The sequence below is a fragment of the Gymnoscopelus braueri genome (genome assembly GCF_963280865.1).
Source record: "Gymnoscopelus braueri genome assembly, chromosome: 16".
Classification (NCBI taxonomy): Eukaryota; Metazoa; Chordata; class Actinopteri; order Myctophiformes; family Myctophidae; genus Gymnoscopelus; species Gymnoscopelus braueri.
This window is the reverse complement of record NC_137616.1, coordinates 28,563,291-28,582,135: the sequence shown is the minus strand read 5'-3', so window position 1 is coordinate 28,582,135 and position 18,845 is coordinate 28,563,291. Positions and strand designations below refer to the sequence as shown.

Below are 18,845 nucleotides of genomic sequence, written 5' to 3'. Positions count from 1 at the left end.
GTAATGGAGTACTTCTACATTGCAGTATTGATACGTTTACTTAAGTAAAACATTTGAGTACTTTTTCCACCACTGCTCTCAGTCTTGTCTGGGACAGACAGTCTGCCTTCTGTCCCCAGGATCAGAAGTTAAAGTTTGTAGAAGCACGTTCAGTTTTTATGCACCACTATTATCTGGAACAAACTCCCAGAAAACTGCAAGTCTGCCATAACTCTGTCCTTTTAAAACAAGGCTAAATATTTGCTCTGCTGTCATTTTATTCTCTTATTATTCGGTTTTACTTTTACTTTAAAATTTTATTGTATTCAAATGTGATGTCCTTTTATAATGGATTTATTTTGCAATCCCTTAATGCTCTGTATCTTAATGCTTTGAATTGCCTTGTTGTTGAAATGTTTTCTAAATAAACTTGCCTTGCCTTGCCTGTCCTTTACAATTGCCAGAATCCCTATACTGGAGCAAACACAAAGACAAGAGCTGATCTACAAGCTCACAATTGTCGCAACGTGACACGTTGTGAGCTTGTAGATCGGCTATTTTGCGGCAAAGATATTTAGTGAATCATAATCCATGGTAACCCTCCATCCACAGCCTAGGACCTCCTCCAACCTAAAAGTTAGCTCACCTCTGATCAAAGTCAGGTGCCTCCGCATTAAACTATTGTGACACTGCATTCAATTAGAATCCTGGCATGCCCTTCATTAATCACTCATCATGTGCATATTTTTTTTGTCTCAAGTTTCCTTGTTGCAGTGTTCCATTGGCATTTTATCCTTGACGTTTCCGTGAGAAGCATTTACCATGTAATTACTATGTCTAATAAATCAAAACAAATCAAGTGTAGCTTGTAGGGTGTGTCTTACATGTGCATGCCTTGGACTTTCTCATCAACAGAGAATACCTGATCACCTTAATGGAATGCACTACTGTACCTTGCCAAACCAAATGGTTTAGCTGGTAGAACTTGATATCTTTCTGTCCTCAAGTAACACTGTCTTTTGAAAAGCCAGCAATCTCTATATTAGCCATATGTCATATGATGTATAATACGCACCCACTCACCTTTGCAGCTAAGTGGCCCTTTTGAGGTTGAAGCACTGTCTGTACTGATGAGACTCAACACATTATAATTATAAATTATAATCCAAAATAATTAGGATTTAATTTGTTGGTCGCTCAGTAGTTAAAGCAGACATACTGTACTATTGTTTTAAAATGTGCAGCACATTGGAATAGACCCTATGACACATTAGGAGTCCATTAGTATACATTTAGGGCTAGGCCACGTGTTTTTGGTACAATGATTATTTTGCATGTCCGTGGCGAAAATGAAATATTAATGAAAATGTCCATCACAAGCTGCCATGGTGATGACCCCTGCTCCCACCTCATTATCCTTGCAGCTGCAAACAACTTGATTTGATACAGGCAGCAAGCATGTTAAGTTCACTCCCCCATCAATAAATTGTTGCTTTAAGTTTTACACTTCACGTTCTGTGCAGATTAGCTAGCTTTTGTTAGCTTAGTTTGTACAGAGTCAGGTTCATTGTTTCTCCCTATTTCCAATCTACAGTATGTGATAATTAAGTAAACTGGCTCCTGGCTGTAGCTAGAGAATTATTTTCCCCTGGTCTGCTACTGCTGAAGCATGCATGTTACTGCATGCTGCATTAGTTTCTCACCTCAAATGTTTTGCAGGTACATATTTTAGTACATTTTGATCTTCACCTGCCTTATCTGTTTTATTTGATCATTAGTATTGAAGAATGAAAATGGGAATGGGCCAATAGGCTACATAGAGAAATGTTAATTATTTAAATTTGTACATGGTAATGAGAACATAATGCTTATTTTACTGAAATTTGCACTGATGAAAGTCCCACATGGACTGAAGCTGTCAAATGAAATTGTAGTTACTTTGCCCTCATCTTAAAGTTAACGTGTTAGGCTGTTTGTGGTATGATGCTGCAGGGATAACGGGATAGCTGGGCACTAGGGACATCTGGGCACCTCGATGTAAAATTGGCTATTCTGTCCAACATGTTAAACAAATAAAATATTTGGAAAATGTTTTAAAGTAAAGTTTACATGATTAGAATATGCTTAAACATTCGGCAATTAAGGTCTAACATTTCTACAATTGCTACAAATTGCTACAAAACAGATCCAGTCATTTTGGGGCATAAACAAGAAGTTGAAGGATAATCTGATAATGATGTACCATGCATGTTCACATCATGTATACTTTACATTATTTTCAAGTATATAAACTTTTACAATTTTGGTCAAAATAACATGGCCCATGTCATTACTGCCATTACCCTCAATGAGGCAGAGGAGAGGGTACTGGCAGTAATGACATGGGCCATGTTATTGTGGAACATCTTGCTCCAATAGCTACCATTACTTAGTGCAATAGATTCAACATTAGCTTGCATCTGATATAAAATCAAGGATCAGTCTCTCAACAAAGCCACATTCTTTAGCTTAAAGCCATTTCAATTGTGTTGATGGCTTGTTAACGACCGTCATTGATTCTAAATAGAGTAGACCAAGGTGTTACTTGATTTGAATCCTTTGTATCCTTTGAAATAGAGAGGGGTCATTGACCACTGTTCTGCTGTACTAAAAGGTATATAAAACGGACTATTTCATCAATTCAAAATTGCATGACCCTCCCTTGGACTAAAATTAGAAAGGCATGACCCTCCCCTATTTTCCTCCAGGGACCCCCTTCTGTAAATTTCGACTGGTCCCTACATAATTTTAGAAATATTTGAAAACTGTCCCCATATTTTTGGTCAGTCCTGTCACATCTACATAAAAACCACACGAAAAGTGTTCAATATGCCTTTAAGGATGTGCGGTTAGGACTAACATCTTGAAAGTATTTAGACATTTTCTGTTTAGTCCAGTGGAACTAAGCGATGCAGGACTTTGCACTGCGTTAAGCCATGCTGGCACATATTGAGGTGGTATGAACTCTATGCAACATAGACTACCATAATTCCTCTGTAATAACCTCAACCATATCCAATTCCCAGTCCGCCTTAATATGAGGGTGATATGAGTGATTATGTTTTATCTTACAGGTGTACGGTACAGTAAATAGGTGTATGTTAATGTTTTCTCGTGCTTTTGTAACAGGAGTTATTTTACATTTATTTTATTTGATGAAGTTCGTCAAAATGTAGCTAGGTGACAACAGAATCTACCCTAGATATTGTAGTTCATGCTATTTTCTCAATAATACGTTGTCTGAACAACACCGCCCTCCTCTGGTGGAACTGAATTTCACTGTGGTAAAATGTACGCGCATGACGTTGCTCTTTCTTCCGCTGATGGATTCAATGAGCAACGGTATGCTGGTGTTTACAACTCCGCTAAGAATCATATAAATAAAGTCTTATATTCCTATATTAACTGTAATCTGTACACACGGTTAAACATATGACCAAAGACCAAAAATAAATATTCACCGGGACCAAGATTCAAACCCAGAATCTGCTAGTTGTGGAACTTCAGCTTTTCTCTCGCACCACCAGACATTTCAAACGCTTTAGATCAGGGGTCTTCAAGAGGGGGTCCGGGACCCCTAGGGGGTCCTCAGAGCTACTATAGGGGGTCCGCCAAATCTTTGTGTGATAGGATTTAGTTTTTTTTACATTAACCACTTGAACCCTAGAATTCCTTTTCTGAGGGGAACATTAGCCGAAAATAGCAGATCTCTCAACGCCTCGCGCTGCAAGGCGTTGAGAGCTTGTAGATCGGCTATTTTTTGGCAAAGAGGCTATAGGTGTGAGGGGAAAAAGAGCAGACTAAGTAAGAAAAAAACTTTAATCTGAAACACAATTTTATACAATATAGAGTAGGGGGTCCCTGCTTCATCTCTCTCTCAGCCAGGGGGTCCTTGGCCTGAAAACGTTGAAGACCCCTGCTTTAGATGTTTGAAGTTAAGACCTCTCTTGACAGGTTGACTGAATCTCCAAATACATCCACTAACTAATTTCTTAGTTTTATGACCAAAACTATAGCAGTTTTAATCAGACAGAACTATACTAGTTTTTTGTAATCAAGTACAGTGGGTTGTTATTGTCACTTTGGAAACATTTGGTGGCTATAGAGTTTTCAACTAGTTTCTCAAACAGTGTGTGTTTTAAAAACACAAATCTTGTATGGGGGTCCACTCCACATCCACGGCCAAATGCATTAATTCGGGGGTCCTTGACATAAAACAATGCATTAATTTTTTTCAGCCAGCAGGTGTCGTGGCAACAACATGATGAGACCACTTACTGAGGTCTGACCTGGACGTCGTGTAGACGTCGTAGGCACGGCGTATCGGCGTTGTATAAGATGTCTGGTTGTTCTTTGTTTTTTTTGGTGGTTTCTGAGGTCTGACCTGGACGTCGTATAGACGTCGTATGAACGGCGTGTCGGCGTTGTTGTATGGATGTCTATTTGATGGATACAGTGGAACGTCATATCGACGTCGTCTGACTTGGACGTCAGTGTTGCTATATTTTGTGACAGCAATAAGCAACCAGGTCTAGGAAAACAAGACCACAATTATAAGCAACCTACCTGCATATGCATCGCCTATCTACAAGCTCACAACGCGTCGCTTGTGATCTGCTATTTTCAAACACTCTTGCAATAAAATGTGCAATATAATATTGAACTTTTTACTTTGACCAAAAATAAATATTCACCGGGACCAAGATTCAAACCCACAATCTTCTAGTTGAGGAACCTCAGCCTTTCTCTTGCACCACCAGGCATTTATAATACTAACGATGTTTGAAGTTAACACCTCTCACCTTGACAGAATGATTGAATCTGCAAATACATCCACTCATGATCAAGGTTCATTATGAGGGTTCATTATTTTGGAATCCCTTGAAAACCAGATGCTGCATGATCTCAAGGGGCTTACCCAGACCTGCCAATCTCAGACCGTCCGATAACAGGAGATTTTATTTCCCAGGGGGAGGGGGCCCTTGACCACGCTGGGGCCCCCCCCCCCCTGGGATTTTTAAATCAGGCTTTACTTACATAGGATCCATTAAAAAGTTAAAAGTAGCAATAAAAGAGCCATATTTAATAATGACATTTTGCTGGGGACCCCCTGGAACCCCCCCAAGGACCCACTTTGAGAACCAATGCTTAACGCTTTTTGAAAGTCCTGAAGAAAAAAAAAATCACACCCAGTGTGAAGTGGGCGGTGTCTTGCTAGCTAATCACAATACTGAATGGAGTCAACCAATCATGTACAAAAAATAAATACATTTATTGAAACACTCTTTATGAAAGTCATATTCCCATGGAAGCTCACTTAAAAGAATAATGTGTTTTTTTTAATACCCTTTCCACCCACAATGTGTGATTCACTTTAAAAAAAATCACACCCTGTGTGAAGTGGGCGGTGTCTTGCTAGCTAATCACAATACTGAATGGAGTCAACCAATCATGTACAAAAAATAAATACATTTATTGAAACACTTTATGATGGACGAAACCATAACTTAAAAAAAACAAATTTATGTTTTTTTTAAAGTTATGGTTTCTTATATAGGGCTATGCACATGTGTCATGTGACACTGGCCAATCACAGTCCTGAATAGACTGTGATTGGCCAATCACGGTGCAGGGTTAGGCGGGGTACTTTTTGGCCAATCACAGCGCAGGATTTGTTGTACAAATATCCAAACCTCACTTATAGGGGCGGTTTCACCGGCATATTGGTCAGATCGGGGGGTGCGACATAGACTATGCACTTTTTTAAGTGCATAGTCCTATTTATAGGGCTATGCACATGTGTCATGTTTCACTAGCCAATCACAGTCCTGAATAGACTGTGATTGGCCAATCACGGTGCAGGGTTAGGGGGGTACACTGGTGGCCAATCACAGCGCAGGATTGGGGGTGCAAATATCCAAACCTCACATATAGGGGCGGTTTCACCGCCCAAAAACAGGAAAGTATGCTTTCAAAAAAGATTACCGTAAAAAGAAGTAACACAGAGTCAGTCTTAAGTAATAATCAGGTTTTCTTAATTATTTGCACAGGAGAGACAAGGTGGTACAGCATCAAAAATATTCTCTACTGGTAAGGTAATACAAAATGTTCATCAATATAACAGACAGTTTATCTTTCATTAAGCCCACTCCACAATATAATATCAACATGAACAGGGGCGAAGGCTCATCTTGGTGGCAAGGTTGCCTGGGCTAAGGCATCATGGATAAACTGTAGCCACAACTTTCATGGGTAAGAAAGAGTAGGCCAGGGAGCAAGGACATCTTATATCAGCAGTTACAGAAATTATACGTAGCCTGCGAGTTAGTTCTGGCAGCATACACTCGAGAGAGATTCTATGGTGCTGTTTACAGCATCATGCAGACCCATACAGTACGTCATACTCTGACGTGGCAGTCAGCTGTCCAATCGGGCGGGTTATTTAAGCTCACCTTCATCTGTGTTCTGTCTGCTTAGTGTTTCATAGGTGTTGTCATGCAGCGGTTGCGGTTCGGTTGTTGTTTGCTGGTTGTTTGGTTGGTTGTTTGGTTGTTTGGTTGTTCGGTTGTTTGCTGGTGATACTTCTACACACTGTTTAAAAATCATGCTCCCCAGCTCAGTAGCTGCTGTTGTTGCTGGTGCTACTGTAGCCCTAGAATGTCTGTGATCTTACATACATTTCAAGTATTCCAAATACACAGTCATAGATCGCTCTCGGAACCCCACTGTGTAGTGCCCATCTGCGCGGCCATAAAAGTGCTCTAAACTCCGTCTGTACTCACCCAATAATTAATTCCTAAGACGTGTAGTCATATTTTGTCCTCTAGTTTCATATCCATGTGAAAGTTCTGCCAGAAAACGTGTGTTTAGTCAAATATCTCCACTTTTTCACGAGCTGCACACGGACCTCTTTCTGTACGACGCGAGGGGCCAGGAGTGATTGCAGCACTGAATATACGTAACTTCCTTTAGAACGCACAAATGTTTGGGACACACAATTGGCAGGTGATGATTCATTACCCCGCAGCAATCACAAGCACCTGTCAATTGTGTGTCCCAAACATTTGTGCGTCCTAAAGGAAGTTACGTATATTCAGTGCTGCAATCACTCCTGGCCCCTCGCGTCGTACAGAAAGAGGTCCGTGTGCAGCTCGTGAAAAAGTGGAGATATTTGACTAAACACACGTTTTCTGGCAGAACTTTCACATGGATATGAAACTAGAGGACAAAATATGACTACACGTCTTAGGAATTAATTATTGGGTGAGTACAGACGGAGTTTAGAGCACTTTTATGGCCGCGCAGATGGGCACTACACAGTGGGGTTCCGAGAGCGATCTATGACTGTGTATTTGGAATACTTGAAATGTATGTAAGATCACAGACATTCTAGGGCTAGTGCTACTGCTACACAATGCTTAAAATGCATTATTCTGATTCAACAAAAGCTAAGTTGTTGTTGCTGCTAAATGCTGTTGTTGATGTTCATCTGTGGGCTGCTGGTTCTAATGTGGTATTCGTTCGATTTCTAAAGGCATAGCTACTTAAATTGCATGAATTGTTTCTAACGTCAACAACAACGGTGTATGTCCCTCCGGGCTATGGGATTTCATCTGGGTTGCCCTGATTTATTATTATAAGCATCGCTGGGCTTATTTTTCTGTAAAGTCGCTTGTTATTGGTGGTGTTGGCTTATTTCTGGGGTATAGTTGCTTAGGATTGCTTCCTAAGGTGGTTCTGTCATGGTCCCCCGGATTTGTTTAAAAATCTTTCAAATATTCCACTTTCTGAAAGTAGCAGATCATTTACATTTCATATATGTCATGCTGATTTCTCTCAATATCTGGCAACTTAAACATTCCTGCAGCATTCCTGCAGGGTGAGATCATGTGTCTCGCTGACGGTAGCCTCGGTCCCAGCCTCACGGAGAGATCAGCTGTTTATCGTGAAGCTTAAGTAAGGTTGCTTCTCGCTGTGCTGCTACCATTTACTACCAGAAGTTTTAATTGAAAATGATTTTATCAATCTATATAATGTTCTGGTATGGCTTCTGGTATGGCTTCTGTGCGGAATGGATTAAATGATTAATTATATGGTATAAAGCGGCGAGCTTCGCTTCCGCATTCCGCAATACACGCTGTCGTGTCTGACTATGACGTCACTGGTTGAACTTTTCGGTGCAGCCTGGGAAATGTAGTATGCTTAAATCCTCCGACGTAAGCAGGCGCTGTAACTGCCAAGATAAAGTCAGATAATTACAAGTAATTCAGCTTAGATTTTCTTGTCACTTTAGTGATACAGGAGTAGGCAGATTTCAATTGAGTAAAGCAGCAATTATAGCAAGTATCTCCGTTTAGGAAGTACACCTGTTAGTTGGTCTGGTTCATGATTTCAAACAATATTCAATCAATGGATGTTCTTAAATATACTGTAAAGAAACTATAATTGCAGATTGGTCATTATGGTGCTCTTAAAATGTTTATGATTAAGTAGTCTATAGTTGTGCAGATTGGTCATGATATTGTGTAAATCTTTTTATGTTGCAGCCAGTATGAGTAGGGCTGATTTTATCTTCATGTGCTGATGGTGGCTACAGCTATTTTCATTTGATGTAGCTACGTTCTCTGCTATCTAACTTACAGAGTAGGCTAAATGGCTTGGATGTTGTCAAATAATTGTAGCCAGTTAATTGTGCTAAGATTGTGGAGGTAGGCTTTTAAAATATAATGATGAGTAATTATCTGCAATCATGTAAGTTATATTAGGCTTTATATTGTGTTGGCTCGCAATGCTGGTTAGATGTACTTGCATTCTACGTTGCCTATATGCTCTTGTATTGCAAGCTAATTAAGCTTAATTTGCTTTAAAAGTCAGGATTAGTTAAAGGTGATTTACGTTGCTGAATACACCTTGGATAATACATATATATATAGATATATAAAACATTTATAATTTAAGTAGTCTATAGTTGTGCAGACTGGTCATATCATGTTAATCTATTTATGTTGCAGCTAGTAGGTGTGGGGTTGATTTATTTTCATGTGCCCGATGGTGGTTATAGCTATTTATCATTTGTGTAAACCTACGTCTTCTGATATCTATTTTGCAGAGTAGGCTGAATTGCATCGGAGGTTGTCAATTAATTGTAGCAGTTCAATTGCCTCTATTTTGTGGTGGCGGTAAAGTAGGCTGTTTAATATAATAATGAAGTGAATTAATTTCAAATCAAGCAAGTAATAATAGGTTATTGTGTTGGCTTGCAGTGCTGGTTCAATGTACTGGTTGCATTCTACTGTTGCCTATGCTCTCGTATTGCTAAGCTATACTTGTTTTAAAGGTCGGGATGATTAAAAGGTGATTCTCATTTTGCGGCACACACCTTGGATATGAGGATGGTAGGCTGCAGTAACTTTCTTAAGTAGTCTTTGAACACTGAAAGGAACCCATCTGTTTCATTTGATTCTTTAGCAAATGGCAGCCCGTTTAAATGGTCATGGTGATATATTGAGATGGATATAAACACTGCTAAGTTTGGTTTTGTCTTGGGAACTACGTATGTTCCAGTTCCCCGGATGTAATGCATACTATGAAAAGCGGTTGACAAGTGATGTTGACATGTTATTTGCGACAAGCTTTCAGAAGTAAGTATTGCAGCAGAATAATCGGGGTTGTCAATGTGGCTGGGAACCTAACACTGCTTGTTTAATGGGTCGGCCTAACAAATCATTAAATAGTAGAGTGTGCATTAGGGAAGGACTGTTGCGATAGACTGTAATGGCAGTCTCCGATTTGCATCATTTAATAGCTGTCATCTCCGTCCAGGTTATGTGGCGCTGGCCATGTTAAAATTAATTAGTCAGTAAACCAAGTACCGTGGTTGAGTTTTTTTTTAAGGTTTAAGATCTTCAACCGCTCAAACTTGACGTTTCGTTATGAAGTTATTGAACTTGATGAATGTTATGGTCGTTAATTAAATCATCTCAGGAGGCAAACATTTTAGTTTACTCCAGTTATGTCCTTTAAAGGGTGTTTTATTCTCGGTATTTGACACAGGCTGTGGTTCTCATTGCAGTCTTGTAAGCAAGTTTGCAATTTTATAAGCATGTAATGTAAAGAGAGTACTGGATTCAGATTAAATATGTTGGTTCTGCTAGCCAAGTCCATATCCACTGCTTTCATCTATGTGGAGTCTAATCTGAGCGTATATCAAGAGCTAGACATGCATCCATCATTCGATGTTTCATTTCTATGGAAGGACATTTATGATTTATCTTAAGTCTCTCATTGGAAGCTGCTTCAGTATTCTGTTAATTAGGAAGTCAATCTATGGTTAGATGGGGCAGTCATAGATCTTGCTGTTAACACACAGATCTTAGTCTGTTCTCACACAAAGCAGCATTATGTTTTATCTGTGGCTCATTTGTTCAACAGGTCATGTCCCATCTTCAGTTTAAGCTTTAATTCAGCAGAACAAATCTCAACTTTCTGCATATTTTCAGTTGGTGCACAGTTCAATCGTTCTGTTTAAAATGGTCCTGAGTGCCATGTTCGTCATGTGCGCTAAAATGGGGAGTTTGTTGGCTCAGGATGTAATGAATACAAGTGTTGTAATTGCTAAATGTAAATGGTAGTTCTGTTATTACCATGCATATATGGTGGTCGCTGGGTGGAGTTAAGGTTTAGCGTAACCTCAAAGTCATGGTAGGTTTAAAATGTTCTTTAGTTGGCACTAGAGAGGTCAGCTGGTTGCTCATACTCAAGGCATCATGGTTGATGCGGTTAAGGGGCATCATGGCTGATGCGGTTAAGGGGCATCATGGCTGATGCAGTTAAATGGCTGATGTGGTTAAATGGCATCATGGCTGATGCGGTTAAGTGGCATCATGGCTGATGCAGTTGGGTTGCTCATGATTGAGTCGTGGTGCATGGTGCGGTGCATGGTGCACGGGTACTGATTTCAGATTTCTTTAAAAAAATAATAATAATAATAATAATAATAAATACATTTATATATAGAATGTCCTCTTCGATCCTACTCGCGGTGCGGCACCGCACGGCGGTGGACATCGCTTTAGGTCATCGTCTAGGACTCCTGAGTTCAGGAATCAACAGGTGTTCTGTTGAAATAAATAAATAATAATAATTATATAAAAAAAAAAATAATTATATATCGCATCATGGTTGATGCGGTTGGATGGCATCATATGGCTGATGCGGTTGGGTGGCATCATACGGCTGATGCGGTTGGGTAGCATAAGAGTTGATGCGGTTGGGGGCATCAACTCTGAGCTTGCATCACGGTTGCATTAACACTTAGTCATGTTAAGTTTAAGTAGTATATTCCTCTATGTGGCATTAGAGGAATGGTTAAGTGCTGCCATGCCATGGCAGCTAAGGCCTTTTTAGTTCACATAAAGTTAGTATGTCCTAGCCGATCCCAGACGCCTGTCTCGGTGTGTTGGGGGAAAAGATGGGATATCGGCTTGGTCAATTGGTTTGAGGTAATCACCACTCACATAGTTTCTACCATCAGATAGGATATTCCTCTATGTGTTATTAGGGGAATGGCTAAGTGCTGCCATGCCATGGCAGCTAAGGCCTTTAGTTCACATAAAGTTAGTATGTCCTCGCTGATCCCAGACGCTGGTCTTCACTGTTTTGGGGGAAAGGATGGGATATCAGCTTGGTCAATTGGTATGGGTTTGAGGTTTCACCCCACACATAGTTCCACATAGAAGTTCACATAATGTTAGAATATCCTAGCATGATCCAGAATTGCTAGCTGCAATTTCGTCACTGTCTCCATCAGGAGTCAAGTGGGATATCTGCTTGGATGAATCGGTGAGCGTTCACCGTAGGGCGTTCTTGATTCCGCAGTGTTGGGGGTTGTTATGTATATATATCTCCCTGCTCTTAAAGGTTAATGATGGTTGTCTTAATTATGCTGAGCAGGGAGAAAAATGTAGCAGAGCCTGAACGCCAAAATAAAATATATTACATCCACTCTTGTATTCTCATTCTATAATATTGTTTCATATATTTGGTCTGTAATATTGGTTCAATCTATTCGTGAGTTATCTGACAGAAATTATACGTAGCCTGCGAGTTAGTTCTGGCAGCATACACTCGAGAGAGATTCTATGGTGCTGTTTACAGCATCATGCAGACCCATACAGTACGTCATACTCTGACGTGGCAGTCAGCTGTCCAATCGGGCGGGTTATTTAAGCTCACCTTCATCTGTGTTCTGTCTGCTTAGTGTTTCATAGGTGTTGTCATGCAGCGTTTACTCCCACCACCACCCCAGCACCACCAGTGGGCTCTGCTATTGGTTCTGTTCCCCATGGGGGGTTGTTATGTATATATATCTCCCTGCTCTTAAAGGTTAATGATGGTTGTCTTAATTATGCTGAGCAGGGAGAAAAATGTAGCAGAGCCTGAACGCCAAAATAAAATATATTACATCCACTCTTGTATTCTCATTCTATAATATTGTTTCATATATTTGGTCTGTAATATTGGTTCAATCTATTCGTGAGTTATCTGACAGAACTGTCCCTTCTGAGCAAATACATCATACTTTATGCAATTATACAAAATGATACAATACAATAATCATAATCTAATACACTATAGATTATAAATTATCTATCAATGTGTGTGCCCCCAACAAAATGAAGTTCAATAAATGTATTTCTACAGTTATTGTTATTAGTACATTTGTACAGTTGTTATCAGCATAATTAATTACACAATGAAATAACAGAGCATAAATCGACTCACAGACCAAGAAATAAAACTCACTGGAGAGAGAACTTAAAAGGTTGATGATTATACAGTATAGTGCCACAGTGTGGAGAGGTTGAATAACATGTTCAAGAATTGTTTAATGATTGAGCTCTAAATACAGTATACTAGGAACACTTTCAAAACTAATAATAAAATACCTTCCAACAAGAAATATATACTGTACATATATTTATAAACAAGGGAACAACTTCTTGTCAGTTCGCCAGTTTGACTTTTTGTTGTTTATTTTAGAAGGTGTAAATGCTGACCTTTTGTTGTTTGGTGAATGTTGACATGGAAACTAAAGCCTCAAATCTTTTTTTTCTGTTGTCATGAGGAAGGAGCACTATATCGGATCGATTACAGATTACACAACTCAGCAGAACCTTCAGTAAGTGATCGGAGCCAAAATCCAGGATAGAGGGTCTGGGTGAATGTGGTCTGAACTTTGTGGAGGAGAGTCATGGTGTCAGAGATGCTGTAGAAGGACAGAGTACCTGCACTGTGATCCAGATACACTCCTACTCTGGATGATATGGGACCTGGTATTTGAGTCAGTTGAGTGCCTCCGTGTCTGAAAACACAACCTTCTTCTTTAGAACACTCGAAAGACCAAGATTTGTCATTTAATCCAAATCCACACTCATCACGGGTTCCTGTTCGGCTGATATCTTTATATGATATAGCTATATAAACATGGTCTCCACTCCACCTTACCTCCCAGTAACAGCGTCCAGTCAGACGGTCTCTACTCAGAACCTGATGCCATTCAATGAATCTCTCTGGGTGATGAGGGTATGATTGCTGTCCGTTCATTAGTGTTACTTTTCTGTTCCCTTTAGACAGAGACAGGCGTTGTTCTGCTGTGTTTGGATCCAGTGTGATTGGACATGAATACTGTAAGAACTCAGCTCTGGTTTTCGGCTCTGGTGATGTTGACAGTAAAACATCTACTCTATTTAGTGTCTCTGACATGATTGTCTCTTCCTCTTTAAGAATGTGTTGTAGTTTACCTCTCACCTTTAACACAGCCACAGTCACATCTTCAAAGTAGCGCAGAGGACGGACTTTGCTCCTGACTGGGTGTGTTGATTTACCAATCCTTGGCAGGGAGGTGTAACTGTGTAGAAAATGGACGTGATCCTCTGTGTGTGAGAGCTGCTCCAGCTCAGCATGTCTCCTCCTCAATTCAGTTATCTCCTGCTCCACACACATCCTCATTTCTTCAGCCTCACTCACTTTTCGTTTCTGCTGGTCCCTGATCAGCTCCCTCAACGTAGATCGTTTTCTCTCAATGGAAGTGATGAGCTCAGTATAGATAGTGTCACTGTTCTCCACTGCTCTATCAGCAGAGTGATTGATAGACTCTACCTCCTGGTAAAGCGCCTTCACGTCTTTCTCTCCCTCCTGGATTCTCAGCTGGATGTTCTGCCGACTTGTACTGAGCTCTTTGTTTCTCTCAGTCCGTTCTGCTGCAGCTGAGATCATATCATGACCTTTGTGTTCTTCCATGGAGCACAGATAACAGATACACTGCTGATCAGTACGACAGAAAATTTTCCTCACCTCGTCGTGACGAGAGCAGATGTTCTCCTGAAGCTTGCTGGAGGCTTTGACCAGCTTGTGTTTCTTAAAGACAGGAGACTGATAGTGAGGCTGAAGGTGAGTGTCACAGTATGAGGCCAGACACTGAAGACAAGTCTTCACAGCTTTCAGTTTTCTCCCAGTGCAAACATCACAGACCACATCTCCAGGTCCAGCATGGAAGTGATCAGGAGGAACAGCTTGTAGTCCTGTCTTCTTCAGTGTCTCCGTCACTTCAGCCAACATGTTGTTTTTCTTCAGAACAGGCCTTGGGTTAAAAGTCTCTCTGCACTGTGGACAGCTGTAGACGCCCTTCTGATCCTCCCGATCCCAGCAGCCTTTAATACAGCCCATACAGTAGTTGTGTCCACAGGGAACAGTCACTGGATCCTTCAGCTGATCGAGACAGATAGAACAGCAGAACTGTTCCTGGTCCAGTTGCTGCGCCATTTTACTGCAGACTGTATGATACACAGAACTGAGCAAAGTACAGTTTCACTTCTTGATAAATCACATGACATGGGAGGTTCTTCCTGGTTGTGGGTGTGTTGATAGGAATGTATTCAAATGTATTTAAAGAGGTAGTGTGAGTGGTTCACTATGATTCATTGGAAGACATAGATTTACCCTGTTATATGAGTCAATATTTTTGTTGAATTTATCAAAGGACCCCCCTTAAACAAAAAATATTTAAAGACACTGGCATTTGGGGACGATAAAATATGTAATATATATATCTATTTTGTTAAATGACAATTCCAATACTACAATGCAGGCCAGGCAGGTGCTGATTGCCTGCCTAGTGCACAAATATAAAGTTCAGATGACTTAAGCAATCTATTTTTAAGGATTAACTATTTACAGGATCTCTGAACAGGATAATCTATGTACAGGATAATCTTCTGTTCTGAGGCATTTACTTTTTATTTTTGTCTTAACTTCACAGTTTGCTGCCCCCCCCCCCCCCCACACACACACACACACACACACATTCATCCCTGTAGTTGTAGTTGTAGTTTATTAGCACATTGTTACAGTATAGCAAATATAGAAGCAATACATATTGAATGACAAGTTGCTCTGCAAGGAAAGGAAGAAGCCGAATGGCTTATTTGGAATCCTTTCCTTCATGGGAGAGGTCATTAAACAACAGGATTAAAAGTTCAATAAGAACAATACAAAATAATAAAAGTTCCAAGGGGAGCAGTGGTGCACATAAAGAAATAAAAACACAAAAACTGCTCAAAAGAAGAAAAAGACAAAACAAACAAAAAAAAACAATTTTGTAAAGATTACTAAATCAATGGACTAGTAAGGAAGAAATTAGATATTGTTTTAAATGTTTCTTAAATATTCGGAGGGATAGTGAAGACTTGAGTGATGCATCTAGAGAGCTCCACAACTGAGGGCCTCTAAATGTGATGAAATATCGATGTATCGAAGTACGACAAAAAGGTCAATTAAAATCATCTCTTTGCCTTGTGTGGTAGGAGTGAAAATCAGAAGTAACATGATAAAAATTATGAAAAGAATAAGGAAGGTCTTGTTTAAAAAAAATGTATTTGAACATTGTCACATGTAGGGGTGTGATACTGTTGTTCAGTACAATTATAGTCTCCTACTACCACAAAGGGAAGCTAAAATGGTTTCTGAGGGGATGCAGAGTGCAGTCAATCCCTTACTTGTCTAGAATGATCCAGTATAGGCCAGTAAGGCCAACAGACAAGCTGAATGATGAATATGTGGTGGATTGTTGAACGCTATTATATGATTTTCTCTGCCATTCTTGTAAAATGAAGTTCAATAAATGTTTTTTTACAGTTACTATTAGTATAGGCACATGCATAATTAATGAAATAATGAAATAACTGAGAGCACAAACCGACAGACAGACCAATAAAAACTCACTGTGGAGAGAGAACTTACATACAGGTGAATATATTGTGCCACAGTGTAGTGAGATGATTGAATAACACTATTATAGTATGAGTTACACTAACGTTTATTATGATGTTATGAAGCAGTTTTGTTCATATAACAAAACATCATGTAAGACTTGTATTGTTGATTAAAACAACTTAAGTGAACGTTATTTTACATAATGAAACAAATTGCCAATAGATGATTCTTAATGCTCAGGATAATTATAAGATGGCATAAAGCCCAAAGCCCCATTTTTTCTTCATACATGCAAATGCATGAAAAAGAGAACAATAAAAGTTACAGCATCCGGACAGAATGACAAAATGACACAGAAAAAGATGAGAAACACTATTCATTGATTCCTCAATCTCTAATTTTTACAATGTTTGTACAAGTTGTCTTGAATAGTAATTGAGTAATAATTGAGCTCTAAATACAGTAGCCTATAGGTTACAAGTTTACAGGCTATGGCAACGAAGGCCAGCAGCGCATGCAGTTGAAATAGTTGAAATATAATTATTTTGGGGGGGTCTCCAGGTCAAATATGATTATTTTGGGGGGTCCCCAGGTCAAATATGATTATTTTGGGGGGTCGCAGCCTGAAAAGGTTGAGAACCACCGCTCTAGACTACAGTCCCAGAAGGTGAACCTGGTGTGAACCTGGTCCGTCCGCGGACCGCGGTGGAAAGCCTGGTGAAGCGAGGTTACTATGGACCAGAGCTAGTGTGAACCATGGTCTTGCACTGCCACCTATTGACCAAAGTTGTTATTGTTTTGGGATGAAACCAGAATACAAAGACGAAAGGTGTCTTAAAAAGAAATATCACACCCTGTGTGAAGTGGGCGGCGTCTTGCTAGCTAATCACAATACTGAATGGAGTCAACCAATCATGTACAAGATAAATACATTTATTGAAACACTCTTTATGATGGACGAAACCATAACTTAAAAAAAAAAAAATATGTTTTTTTTAAAGTTATGGTTTATTATATAGGACTATGCACATGTGTCATGTGACACTGGCCAATCACAGTCCTGAATTGACTGTGATTGGCCAATCACGGTGCAGGGTTAGGCGGGGTACTTTTTGGCCAATCACAGCGCAGGATAATTGTACAAATTTCCAAACCTCACTTATAGGGGCGGTTTCACCGCCCAAAAACAAGACTCGCGCAACAAAAATCAGCAAGACACACCATCTCCGGTTTACTTCCCATATCTGCATAGTCTCGCGTCTCACGTAGCTATCTGCGTGAAGTGGGCGGACGCCTTTTTAGGAGACAGGAAGCAGGTTGGCGTCCGCCCACTTCACGCAGCTCCCACGGGTCTACTATCTTTTTTTGCCTTTATCATAAAGGTTGCTGGACAATATATAGAGGATGAAATGCATCATTTATTAAATAATATAAAGGTAATATCAAATACATTGTAGAAAATGAGAGACATGACGCTTTATTAGCAAGACAGTCTTTTATTATATTATTCCTCATTTTGCTGGTTTCCCCTGAAACCCCTTTACTGCTACAGAATAGAACTGCATTAAAATCTCTGCTGATGATGTGGCCATAGCTGAATGGTTAGAGAGCCTGCCTGGCAAGCCATAAACTCCAAGTTTGATCCCGGGCCTCAGCAATGTGTCAAAGTGTCCCTGAACAAGACACTTAAAAGAATAGTTCACCCAAAAAATACTTATTTTCTATCAATTACACACTCCATGAAGCCTTGAATTCATGGAGATTTTTTTGTTTTTGACACATTCCTGAGCACAGACTCAGACATATTGGTTGGATCGGCGGTGCCACGTAGGTGTGAGGGTAGAACCGGTCGTCTGTTACGACGGAAAATTGTTCAATAAAAAGCCACAGATAGGATTAAAATATCCGATCGGTGGCCATTCTCTCATAGAGTTATATTTTTAACTCTATGGTGTCTCCACGTGGTGTCCTTGGTGGCACTTTTTGACACAGTTCACACAGATGCTCTGTTCTGTTGGGTCACAGGTGTGACACCTATGGGAACAGATTATATCAGTCATGAAACAAAAAGGACTGTGAGACTTGAATACAGATTACATAGCTTGACTGTGATTATCAACTCAGATAATTATGGTACCTGTAAACATGACAGATGGTACCGCATGAAAGGTTGTTGACCTATACTCACAGCCTTTCCTATTCTGGGGTCTGGTGTGGTTGGTTCTCTGCCCTAGAGAGGCGGTAGAGAAAAGGGGTGGTAACTCCTGATGTTACGGACGGGGAGCAGTACGGGTAACAGGCCGTACTGCTAGGGTGTTCTTGTGTCGTTTCAGAGTCAGACTACCATTCTGTCTGAACGTTTTCCCTCACTGGTCACAGGAGAAGGGCTTCTCTCTATTATGAATTATGTGGTGAACTATGAGATGACTGGTGGTGGTGAACCCTTTCCCACACTGGTCACAGGAGAAGGGCTTCTCTATTGTGAATTCTCTGGTGAACTATGAGATGGCATCTCTGTCTGGGGTGGGGAGGTTGGGTGGTGCTATTGCTTTGGT

At 40.1% G+C, this 18,845-nt stretch overlaps 1 protein-coding gene across 1 annotated transcript; it reads right to left on the bottom strand.

Annotated features, from left to right (window-relative positions):
• Positions 1-11,062: 11,062 nt before the first annotated feature.
• LOC308103595 (tripartite motif-containing protein 16-like) lies at positions 11,063-14,852 on the bottom strand. Its single transcript, XM_080453657.1, has 2 exons — positions 13,077-14,852; positions 11,063-11,135 (listed from the first exon to the last, which is right to left on the bottom strand). The coding sequence occupies exon 1, from the start codon at positions 14,839-14,841 to the stop codon at positions 13,168-13,170; it is 1,674 nt and encodes a 557-aa protein (XP_080309783.1). The 5' UTR covers positions 14,842-14,852; the 3' UTR covers positions 11,063-11,135; positions 13,077-13,167.
• Positions 14,853-18,845: the final 3,993 nt, after the last annotated feature.

Excerpts from the sequence above, each read along its gene's own strand:
- LOC308103595 (XM_080453657.1), bottom strand. The coding sequence starts at position 14,841 with ATGGCGCAGCAACTGGACCAGGAACAGTTCTGCTGTTCTATCTGTCTC.